Here is a 12,064-nt window from a genome sequence, read left to right on the forward strand (position 1 = left end):
TGGAGGCACTTACTATAAGTGGTAGGACCACCTCTTGTTGATGCATCTTTTTCTCTTCTGATACGTTCTACTCTTTCCCAAGCAACAAGAAGAGCTCTCAACGGATCTTGTGCAAGTTATCAGAAGGAAGACTTTCATTGATACTTAGTTTTGATTAAGGGCCTTAGCCATATGGCCATTGTGGAGTTTTGTTTTGAATTTGATGTGTCCACTCCTCGATTGAAGCAAGTTACTCAAATAATCAGGTTAACACCATTGAGCTAAACTAGTGGTTGGTAGTGGGTTGCCTATGGATTACATCCAGTATGTCAACTCTGATGCGAGGGGAAGGGAGAGGGGAACGTAGATAGAAGGGTTACTAGTCAAAACAAAAAAGTTTTCTTATGGGAACCAAGGTCATCCCAACAGAAGAATTTTGGGCTCAATTTTGTTCATAAGTTGAGGACTACGTGTACACAATATTTACAACCATACAAAGCCCTTCTTCTGTTTTAGTAAGCGATCCAGGAAGATGTTTTTTGAAATAAAAATTGCTGGAGAGGGATGTATATAAACCTCACTGAAACATTGCTTTCATCCTGTGCAATGCATCTTGGATTTTTCGAGATTGCTTTTCAGGTTTCTGATGGAAGTTGGCATAATTATCAGCCGCTAATGTGAAGATGTCTGCGTCGTTAAGGAAAGTTATTCGTTGCCTTAAGAAATCTTGCAATTGGCAATCTGGTGGGAACACGTAGGGGTTTTCTTGAAATGCTTGAACTTGGCTTACAACTTTCGCAATATTCCTTAAAAAGAGAAAAGATGAAAGAATCCAGTCAGGCTGGGGTTTCCCCCCCCCCCCCATATTTGATAAAATAGGGAAATAAACACTGTATTAGGCGCTTAATATTCAATTTTTTTTTAAAAAAACAAATTTGTATAGAGCATTCTACAACAAATAATCGAAATGCTCAATTTATCCTGCCTTCAATTATTTCATAAATAATATACATGTTATGTTTTTTAAACATTATTGTTCAGCTATATTAAGCTGCAAGACTGTATTCCATTTTAATAAAAACCATGCCTTGAAAACATTACCTAAGTTTGGTCCACTTGTATGTGCCATTTCGCATCGTAAATCCTCCAGTTTCAAGTTGCTGTATGTGCATAGCAAGTATGTGAGCTGATGGAATTGTTGACGATGTTTTAAATCTCTCCCCTTCCATTAAGCACAAGCTGTCACTTTTTAAAAATACCTGAAATAATACACACAGACATGCAGACAGGCAGACAGCTTAGAACAGAGCATGACGATTGATGGGGAAGTCTTTGTTATGTTGTAACAAACATTTTTGTATAATATGTAAAGAGAAAAGACTTAGAATTGGGAACTATAATGTAAAGGTTCCCTCTCTCACACATGTGTTAGTCGTTCCCGACTCTAGGGGGTGGTGTTCATCTCCATTTCAAAGCCAAAGAGCCAGCGCTGCCCAAAGACGTCTCCATGGTTATGTGGCTGGCATGACTAAATGCTGAATCTGGCTAAATGCCGAAGGCGCATGGAATGCTGTTCCCTTCCCACCAAAGGTGGTTCCTATTTTTCTACTTGCATTTTTTTACATGCTTTCGAACTGCTAGGTTGGCAGAAGCTGGGACAAGTCATGGGAGCTCACTCCGTTATGGGATTCAATCCGCCAAACTGCCGACCTTTCTGATCAACAAGCTCAGCGTCTTAGCCACTGAGCGTCCCCTTAGACCAGTGTTTCCCAAAGTGTGGTGCGCGTACCCCCAGGGGTACGGGAAGAGTTTGGTGGGGGTACAGACTATTGGACGTGGAACCGCATCTCAGGTTAAAATTAACAACCAGGGAACCATATTATGACGATCTGTCATCTCAACATAAACAATTTCATCCTTCTCATTGAATCAAATAAATGTTCTTTATAATATAACTTTCGTTTATTTTGCGTATGTACCAAAAAAATAAAAAATAAATATATTTGATTTTTATTAAAGCATATGTTTTTTACGAGGGGTACTCAGCGTTACGAAAATTATAGAAGTGGTACACATATGTCAAAAGTTTGGGAAACACTGCCTTAGACTGTGTAATATATACTATAAATAATGTATAATAATGTCTTATGTCTGGACATGGGTTTTTATGCCAGATTTCAGTCCTGCAGGATATAAAGAGCAATTGCAAAATGTTCTCTTGTCTTGCAAAATGTCATCCCTTCAAGGAAACACAAGTGATCCAGATCTTTGGAGGAGCAAACACCGCCAAAAATCACATATCCGTACATATATACCTTCACTACTCCTAACAATTGTTTTATTTTGGCTAAAAGCAGAAGACATGGTGAGAGATTTACTTTGAATAAAAAGGTACTGCACTTCTCAAAGTCAGTGTTTAAAATGTTCCCATCCTGCAAGGCAGGAGCTAAGAGAAAAAAAATAATTCAATATTCTTTTGCAACCAAATCTGAAATGTTACAACTGCATCTAAAAAAAAAAACACCCAAGGGAGAATGCGAGAGAAGTAGAAATCAGCGAATGGATTGTTTGATTTGTGTTTATCCTTCTGTTTATAAGAGAACAGTTTTTAAAACAAAAAGAAAATCCCCGATAGCTTTCCAATTCTTCATTCACTCTCTGTCAGAAAGGCTGCGGTTATGACATTTGCAAGAAACATTTTGGATCTTGGCTGGCCTGAGGGAGGGATAAACCATTAAGCGGAGCCGATGGGGACAAGATTTCCAAGACTTGAGACAATGTCAGCCCTTGATCAGAAAGATCTTGTTTAATTTTTCCGCTCATCCTTAAACTTGTCTCTGCTTTGGGAACTGTTTCTCTGTAGGCTGCCGTCAAATCCTAGGGAGAAGCCTTGGATACAAACGTTGAAAATATAAAGTAAAGTAAGCTCCCCTCCTCCAAATTTTCAAGTTTCTTGAGGAGAGACTCCCAGATGTCTTCTTTCCGGTTAGATTTGCACGGAAGGGGAATGCAGGTAATCTTCAATTCAGTTCGTTTAGTAATTGGTTGAAGTTACAAAGTTATGACCCTTTTCCCCATGAATGTTGCAGTATCCCCGTGGTCACATGATCACAATGCAGATGTCAACTCCTAACATTTCCATAGTAAGAGGGGTGGGGCACATTCCACACATACTGTCGGCTGAAGTCGGATCTCAGATTACTGCGGCAGGCTTGGGAGGGGTGCACCTCATTTGGGAATGTGATTTGTGACACAGACTGAGGGGAGGGAAGGAACAGGGGGATAAAGTTCAGATATAACTCAAACAAGGCTTAGATCTGGCTGCAAAAAGATCTTGCCTAGGGTGCTCCTAATAAATGACACGTTTTGAATTGAAACTTGGCTCAATGCTCATGAATTAATTGGGGCATTTTTAGAAAACCTGACAGCAGATGCTTGGCAACCGACTCATATTTATGCGTGTCGCAGGGTCACGTGATCAACTTTTGTGAACTTCTGACAAGCAAAGTCAACAGGATAGCCAGATCCACTTAACAACTATGTTACTAACTTAACAACTGCAGTGATTCGCTTAACAACTATGTCAAGAAAAGTCATAAAATGGGGCAAAACGCACTCAACAAATGTCTCACTTAACAAGGGGACTTTTGGGCTCAAAAAGTTAAGTAAGTCGAGGACTGCCTGTACTGTGGTGGACAAGAGAAGCATATGTATAAAAGGAAGGCCCAGATCATGTGCTCTTTTTCCCAATCTCCAGCCCAGTCCAAGCTGGGATGACTGGAAATGGTTGTCTAATATTATTGTCTCACACTTGATGAAGGAAAACATTGACCTAGAGTAGTGAAGCGTATGGTTCTCCCAGTTGCAATGGATGGCTGTGAAAGTTGGACCATAAGGAAGGCTGAGCGCCAAAGAATTGAAGCCTTTGAACTCTGTGGCTGGAGAAGAAGACTCCTGCATTGAGTCCCTTGGACTGCAAGGCCATCCAAGCGGTCAGTCCTAGAGGAGATCAACCCTGACTGCTCTTTAGAAGGCCAAATCCTCAGAGTGAAACTCAAATACCGTGTTTCCATGGAAATAAGACATGTCCTGCTAATAAGCCCAATCGGGCTTTTCAGAGCATGCGCCATAATAAGCCCTCCCCTGAAAATAAGCATGCCCCCAACTATTTAACCGCATGCACAACCGGTCCCCAACATTACCACTATACCACCTACGCTTACAGCCTGCGGGGCAAAAAGAGGGTCCGCTGAAAAGACAGGTGAAGCAAAGTGCTTCCACCACCCCTCGCCCTTCCCTCCCGCACAGGCCACCAATGTGATCACCCCCTCCCACCTGTTCCTTCTCGCGCAAAAAAAACACCGCCCACCCCACCCCAATGGTAAAGGCAGCCTGCTTGGTTCCCTTCCCCACCGCCCCTTTAGCGAGGGGTGGCAGATGGGGGGGGGAGAAGCTAGGCGCGCCTCTTACCTTTCCAGGTCTGTTGTGTTCCTCGCCTTTTGTCCAGTAAATCTCCTTGTAAAAAAACCTCGCTAGAGTTCAACTCGCTAGACAATGTCATTTGGCGGCTCCTCGGGGGAGGGCCTTCTCTGTGGCTGCCCCGGCCCTATGGAACGATCTACCCCCAGAGATCCGGAGCCTCCCCACTCTTGCGGCCTTCCGCAAAGCCATTAAGACCTGGCTTTTCCGGCAGGCCTGGGGCTGTTGACCTCTTGAATGAGGTCCAGCCCCATTAAGGTTGAGTGCATGTTGTGTCTCTTTTAACTTCTCTTGTCTTCTACTTTTTAAACTTTTTAATATTCCTTTTATTGTTTTTATGTAAGCCGCCCGGAGTCCTTCGGGATTGGGGCGGCATATAAATCTATTAAACTCAAACTCGAACTCGATCTCCTGCAGAAAAAACACAAAATCGCCCCGAAGAGATAGAGAAGAGATAGAGAAGAGATAGAGAAGAGATAGATAAGAGATAGAGAAGAGATAGAGAAGAGATAGAGAAGAGATAGAGAAGAGATAGAGAAGAGATAGAGAGAAGAGAAGTTTTTTTTTTTTACTGTACCTCTACAGCCTTCAGTTCTTCCAGTATATCAGAAACTTTAGAAGGCATGTTTTTCCAAATCTGAACAGAAATCAAAGTAAATGTTAGTCTTCTGAATATTACGAGTGGAACGCATCCTTTTAAAATATTATTTTAAAAGTATTCTGCCTGTATAAACAACTAAGAACTAGGCGTAGCACTCACAGGCAATTGTCTGACAATGAGATTTTCCAGACCTCTCAGGATTTGCATGGCAGTGGCAAAATTTCTTTGCTTGTAGCAACACTTGGCAGTCAAGAGAAATTTTGATACCCAATTCATCTGTACCTGGAGAACAATCAGAAAACAGTTTAAACAAAATGTATCAGCATTCTCTGCCAATGTGTACAAATGCCCAGCTCTCAATGTCAAAAAACACATTTCCAGCTCTATTTTTTTCGCTACGCAGTTCAGGGAGGACATCATCATTATATGGAAATAGCTAAATGCTTTCAATTCCAGCTAGCTAAATGTGATAAAATTCATTACCCATTGGCAACCCAAGCAAAATGCTCACTAAAAAGAAGAGATTTGGTGTCAGATTAAATAAATTACTCTAATTGTCTTGTTTGCTGAAACCACAAAGCACATTGTATATGTTTTTCCCCATGAAACACTTCTTCATTAGATTTATTATGCAATTACAAAAACTCCGGTTTCCAAGTAGCTTTTGGTTACTAAGTAATAATTGTGTATTTTGGAGAAGGGACGAGAGGGAAAGACTTGATTTTAGTTAATGATCAGACTACAGCAAGATAAAATATAATCAAACACAATAAAGCACCCAGGCAAATTAAATCTATAAGCTCTATAAAACTAAATAAACTATAAAATCTATTGATACTTATGAAAACAGAAAACAAAGAACCAAGAACGATCATCCTGGTGCAATAAAATTAGCTTATCCTCATGCAAATTATAATACCTAACGATACACTATTTAATAGGCATAAATATCAGAATTCATAGACTATATTCTTTTTTAATACAACTTTATTGAATTTCAAAAACTGATGAAATACAGGAAATAATAAAAAAGTAATAAAAAAAGAAAAAGAATTAAAAGTGTAAACAATTAAGCAATTGTTCACCTTTCGGAATCTGCAAGGAATGTTGTTATATTTATCCAAGGAAATTACATCAGACAATAGATACTAAAGATGAACTGCCCATTTATTGATCATGTTATTAAATGAAGTGTCAGTTTAGTGCGGTGGTTAAGGCACCAAACTAGAAACCAGCCCATCTTAGGCAGAACGCCAACTGGGTGGCCTTGTGCCCGTCATTATCTCCCAAACCTCAAGCAAAAACCACTTCTAAAAATGCTGCCAAGAAACTTGCAGCGACTTGTCCAGGAGTTAACACTAACTTGAAGACACAAACGCACACAGATGTGTTAAAACAGCACTTACAAATTTCCCCCTCCTGGCTGGGGAATTCTGGGAATTGGGTTACAGTTTTTTTTTTTAATGTAGTTCAGAGAAAGCAAAAGATTTCTCTGTCAACCGAAGAGCTGTGGTGGCGCAGTGGTTAGAATGCAGTATTGCAGGCTAACTCTGTCGACCCCCAGTTCGATCCTGACCGGGTCAAGGTTGACTCAGCCTTCCATCCTTCCGAAATGGGTAAAATGAGGATCTAGATTATTGAGGGAAGTTTGCTGACTCTGTAAACCACTTAGAAAGAACTGTATAAGGGGGAGTGGTAAGGGGAGAGAGGAGAAGGAGAAAGGAAGGGGAAGTAGAGTAGAAAAGGATGATGGAGGGAAGAAAGGATGTAGAAAGGGGGAGGAAAGAGGGGGAAGAAAGTGTCGGATAAGGTATAAATATGGTGTATGGAGAGCAGAAGAGCCAATAACTGGTTTCCCCCCCCTTTGGTAGATGATGGTAAGATGAATTGATGTAATTACTTAATAATACAACATGATATTGACCATGTAATAGTATACATGTGATTATATGCTATGAAAATGGAAAATAAAAAAATTTTCTATGAGAAAAAAAAGAGAAAGATCTGTGAAGCACTATGAAGTGATATATAACTTCCCGTGCTATTGCTATTGCTATGATCCTGCTCTATTCAGAGAAATAGTCATTAATCAATAGCAATAGAAGTTAGACTTATATACCGCTTCCTAGGGCTTTCAGCCCTCTCTAAGCGGTTTACAGAGTCAGCATATCGCCCCCAACAACAATCCGGGTCCTCATTTCACCCACCTCGGAAGGATGGAAGGCTGAGTCAACCTTTGAGCCGGTGAGATTAGAACCGCCGAACTGCAGATAGCAGTCAGCTGAAGTGGCCTGCAGTACTGCATTTAACTACTGCGCCACCTCGGCTCATAAAGAATCACATAAATAAAATCACAATAACGAATCATGTTGCCCAGGCACACATTCACACTCAGTTCATGAAACAGGAATCCATACCTTAGAGCTGCAACTGGTGACTATCTCGGCTGCAACCCAGGTACTGACATTATCGGCATATTTTAAAAGCTGCAGGAGGTAATCATCTTGTACACAGTTGTTGGCAAAAAGGTTATACGTCGGAGTAGATAGCAATTCAGAGGAAGAAGCCCTGTAAAATAAAATAAAAATGTATAACACTTACAGCCTAAGTCTATGCAAAAGCTAACACAACTCACTGCAAGGAAAGCAACGAATCGCATTTATTTCCAACCCCAAGGGATATAAGATCAAAGCTCAAAGACGCCAGTAAGCTAGATCTTCAACAAAAGGCATTATTTTCAGAATGTATCGTAACTGGCAAGCTAAGCACCAAGTAAATGCCTTGGATAATTTATCCACAATTCTGCAGCCTTTGATTTGCCTTCCTTAATAGTCCAGATGATTCCAGGATTAAAACTAGACTTCTAAAATTGTTCCTATCTCATCCCACCTTATGCAGATCTGCATCCTGATCCGCAGCCTCAGAGATGTTGCAAAGAACTCACAGGAGCACCGAAATATCCTTTACTGCAATATTTAACATGTGGAACAGTTAGCAAGCTTGTTAGTGAGCCTCAAGGGAGCACGGTCCACAGTTTAGGAATAGCTGGATGCTTCCTTAACTGAGAAAGTTTGGGAGCATCTGCCTTAGAGGTAAACTTGCTCCAATGGTTCACATTAAATGAACTGCCTTCAATTCTGCCATTTTATAGCCACCTAAGAAAGAAAAGGGATTCTGCAGAAACAATAGAAGGGGCTACTGAATAACAGCTTTAGCCTGTAATTAAAGCTAAGCAGAAGCTAAATATTCTGGCATCTCAGTAGTTTTCCGCTTCCATCAGCAGGATTGGCTAAATAGCAAACTTACTTTGGGAGAGGCACGTTCTTATCTTTGACTCCGAGCAATCTTGAATTTAGAAAATGCACTGGGTGGCATTTATGGAATAATTCCTAAACAGATGAAAAAGAAAACGGCCATGGGTTATATATTCCATTTTGCATGCCTCCATCATTGTGTTTCCTAATCCAAACTCACATACTGTAGTCTTGTTAGGAAATGACCCAGAAAGACACCAATTGTACCAATAAATCAAGGTGTTTATTTACATTCCATCCCTGTTTCACTCATTAAAAGCCATTCTACAAGACAATCACGGCAATTTTAGCATTAAAAAAACCTAATCCAACTGAAATACATTCTTATCAGTTTCATTCTAAAGTGTGAGTCACTGACAGAGGTCAATTTTCTTTCAGCTGTAAAACTTCTATGCAGGTTCAGATCTAATGAATGCATACATGGGAGACCATCAGACCTTGTAGTTAGATTGGAAAGTAACAAACCAACAATCTCCAAGAAAACATAGTGAATTTAGTCTACAGAAGCCAGATGGAGATTCTACTTTCAATCGCTGTTCCTATCTTTCAAGTCCAATATGAGCTTCTTACAGATATGCCATTCATCTTTGAAGAGATCAGGGAACATTGCCTCTCATAAGGTATTGTAATAATACCATATGAGGTCCAGGTAGGGCTGAAAAGTTGCTTGCTATACAGTAAGGGATTGTGGTCATTGAATGTACTGTATTTTTTTGGAGTATAATGTAGGAAGTTAGCATCAACCCCCTCCTAGGAAAATGAAATATCCTAGGAAATATTGAAAAGGCAGAATATTATATTTCCCTGGATCAGAAATGGAGAAACATGTTTTAGGCAGGAAACAGACTCACTCTTAATAGCCCCCACTTTCCTTAATGGCCCATTAAAATGTCCAAGCCAGTCTATTCTACATAATAAAGAGTTCTCCCCTTCAGCTCCAGAGTGATGGGATTAAGGCATGATAATATTAGCCTTCCATAGAAACGCACCACATGGCATCTGAAAACTCAAACTTGGCTCCATGGGAGTCTGACAACCAATCAGAATGCATTTCTTACACAGGAACAGGAAACAGAGAGGTGGGACTAAATAGGTTATAAAAAGCCTAGCGAGCCCCTCCCTCAGCCCTTCTCTTCTTCTCCACCAACATTGAAGCATGTGGTCACCTTTTCTGTTCAGGGCTCAAGCCATGTGGTCCTGTCCAACAATAAACCATTTTTCCAAGAAGCCGCCATGTCTCCAGTGTCTTCTTCCCCCACTTGGAGCCGAACCCAGAAGGACGTTTCTTCCAACAATAAGACACAGCTTTTTCCCTCAAAAAAAGAGGCTGAAAAATCTGGGTGCGTCTTATACACTGAATACGGCATTTTTGGCCTCCTGAAACCCCGGCCCCTTTGCAAAAATGCCTGTACAGAGCCTTTAGGAGGCTTCCAGAGTGCTCCTGGGGGCTGGGGAGACAAAAATGAGCAAAAAACAGGCCCTTATTTGCCCCCCCCCCCCCAGTCCCCAGGAGCACTCTACAAGCCTCCTAAAGGCTATGCGTGCCCTTTTTTTGACAAAAAATGGGCCCATTTTCACGCAAAATGGGCCGTTTTTGGGGAGGTCTGCAGTGTGCAAAACCTTTTTTTTTTTTAATTTGCCTCTCCAAAATCTTGGTACGTCTTATATTCCGATGCGTCTTATGCTTCTTGATGCCAACATGATTATTTTAGGGTCACTTTTAAATTTTACGCAAAACACTTAACACTTTTTTTCCTGGCTGAAAGCTAGAAATTCAAAGTAAGTACTTCTAAATAACTTTTTTTTCCCAGTTGGAATGAAAACTGGCATGACTTGTCTGTTAACAATACCCTAGCTTGCCTACAAATTTCATTCCATTCTAGAGAAAAAAATAATAATAGAATTTACATTAATTTATATGATGTGAAGAGGCTTTCCCCTCGGGGGTCAGTGAGTCAGCTCAGACAACTGAGGCAAACAGATTAAGCCATTGACACGCACAATGGCTCCAAGAGCCAAGGTGGCGCAGTGGTTAAATGCAGCACTGCAGGCTACTGCTAGATCAGCAGGTCAGCGGTTCAAATCTCACCGGCTCAGGGTTGACTCAGCCTTCCATCCTTCCGAGGTGGGTGAAATGAGGACCCGGATTGTTGTTGGGGGCGATATGCTGACTCTGTAAACCACTTAGAGAGGGCTGATAGTCCTATGAAGCGGTATATAAGTCTACTGCTATTGCTATTGCTATTGCTATTGCTATTGCACAGCTCCACTTTGGTCTTTCAAAATGAATTCAGTGCTTTCACCACATTCTGAATATATTGTTATATACAACTGGAGTGTGAAAGCATAGCAATATTTAAAGAGCACAGTGCTAAAACCATGGTGACAGAAAATCCATTTTACCTGTTCTAATAATGTCAGCTGAGAACAAAGTTGTTGCGCGGTGTATTCGTTTAAGAAATATGGAGCCTCGGCTATTTTGATGCAGAAGCCAGGCAATTCTTCTGTTGTGGGTCGATGACACACCTGGGGTTCAGGGCCTTTTGAAAGTCTCCAGCTAAGATGCTATTTGAGAAGGACAAGAGCCATTAGCTACATCTTTCATAAGGAAAATTGAAACCAGTCTTTCATAAGATATATAATTTAAATATATATTCTTATATAAGATATGTGTTGTATTTGTGCTGATAAATAAATAAAGGGAGACTAGTATAGATCTATTTCAAGCTATTTAGCTCTCATCAGCTAGCCATACCCTTACTGGGAATCGAACCTGGGCTGTATTAGGCAGATGTGTTCAATGATTACAAGTTTGAAAAGGCAACGTGGTTCCGCCTGCAATCAAACTACACTTGAGGAGGGAGAGCACAAGCAAGCACTGGGGTGACCACAGAAGGTGAGTGGGTGGGCTTTATTGTGTTCCAGGCATTGCCCACCCAGACAGCAGGCTGCATTTGCAATGGGGGAGGTATTTGGGGAAGGCAACAGGGGAAGGGGGTGGTGGCAGAGGAGCTGCTTTCAAGCCATTGGAAAAGATATCCAATCCAACTTGTAATCAGTGAGGCGCTGTGTGTATGTGTGTGTGTGTGTTTGTTTGTTTGAGAGAGAGTGAGTGAGTGAGAGAGGGAGGAAGGAGGGGAAGGGAGAAAAAAAAGAAAGAAGGAAACTTCTTTCGCAAAGGAGAAAAACAAATGCTGTCGCTTTAAATCGGAACTGAGCATGCCTGGCTGTGGAATTCTGGGAGATGAAGTCCACAAGTCTTAATAACTTTAAATTGAAAAGGTGCAGGAAAGAACAAATTGGTTATATATGGTTATATGTTATATGGTTTTATGTTTTTGAAGTTTTGGGTTTTGTGCAACATGAGCATTGTGTTTCTAAAAGCGTTTGGATGATTCCCTGCTTGCGAATGGAGCCAAACTTTCTCTAGGGTCATTATCTCATTATCTCTATCTGGTGGGAATGTGGAATGAGCCTCGGGCAGGTTTCTTTGTTAGCAGAAAGAAAGAAAAACAGCACAGCAATTTAGGGCTAGAAGGCTACTAGGAGGTCATCTAGTCCAACCCCCTGCTACAGCAGGAAACCTTACATTATATGGATTATTTTGGTGCCTCTAACAGAGAGGAAAATTGCCAGAAAGGAGAAATAGTTTACTAGGACAAGGCTGCCATGCAGAGGATGGTAGAGATGG

At 41.0% G+C, this 12,064-nt stretch overlaps 1 protein-coding gene across 1 annotated transcript in view; it reads right to left on the reverse strand.

Annotated features, from left to right (window-relative positions):
• Positions 1-408: 408 nt before the first annotated feature.
• The window catches only part of LOC116518370 (kinase non-catalytic C-lobe domain-containing protein 1-like), a 70,516-nt gene continuing 58,860 nt past the window's right edge, over positions 409-12,064 (reverse strand). The window contains exons 24-30 of the mRNA XM_032231704.1: positions 10,777-10,938; positions 8,366-8,448; positions 7,477-7,627; positions 5,219-5,341; positions 5,036-5,095; positions 1,081-1,238; positions 409-785 (exon numbers count right to left, since the gene is read on the reverse strand). Coding sequence (XP_032087595.1) covers positions 557-785; positions 1,081-1,238; positions 5,036-5,095; positions 5,219-5,341; positions 7,477-7,627; positions 8,366-8,448; positions 10,777-10,938 — 966 coding nt within the window. The 3' untranslated portion in view covers positions 409-556. The remainder of the gene's footprint in view (positions 786-1,080; positions 1,239-5,035; positions 5,096-5,218; positions 5,342-7,476; positions 7,628-8,365; positions 8,449-10,776; positions 10,939-12,064) is intronic.

Source organism: Thamnophis elegans, chromosome 15, assembly GCF_009769535.1.
Source record: "Thamnophis elegans isolate rThaEle1 chromosome 15, rThaEle1.pri, whole genome shotgun sequence".
Classification (NCBI taxonomy): domain Eukaryota; kingdom Metazoa; phylum Chordata; class Lepidosauria; order Squamata; family Colubridae; genus Thamnophis; species Thamnophis elegans.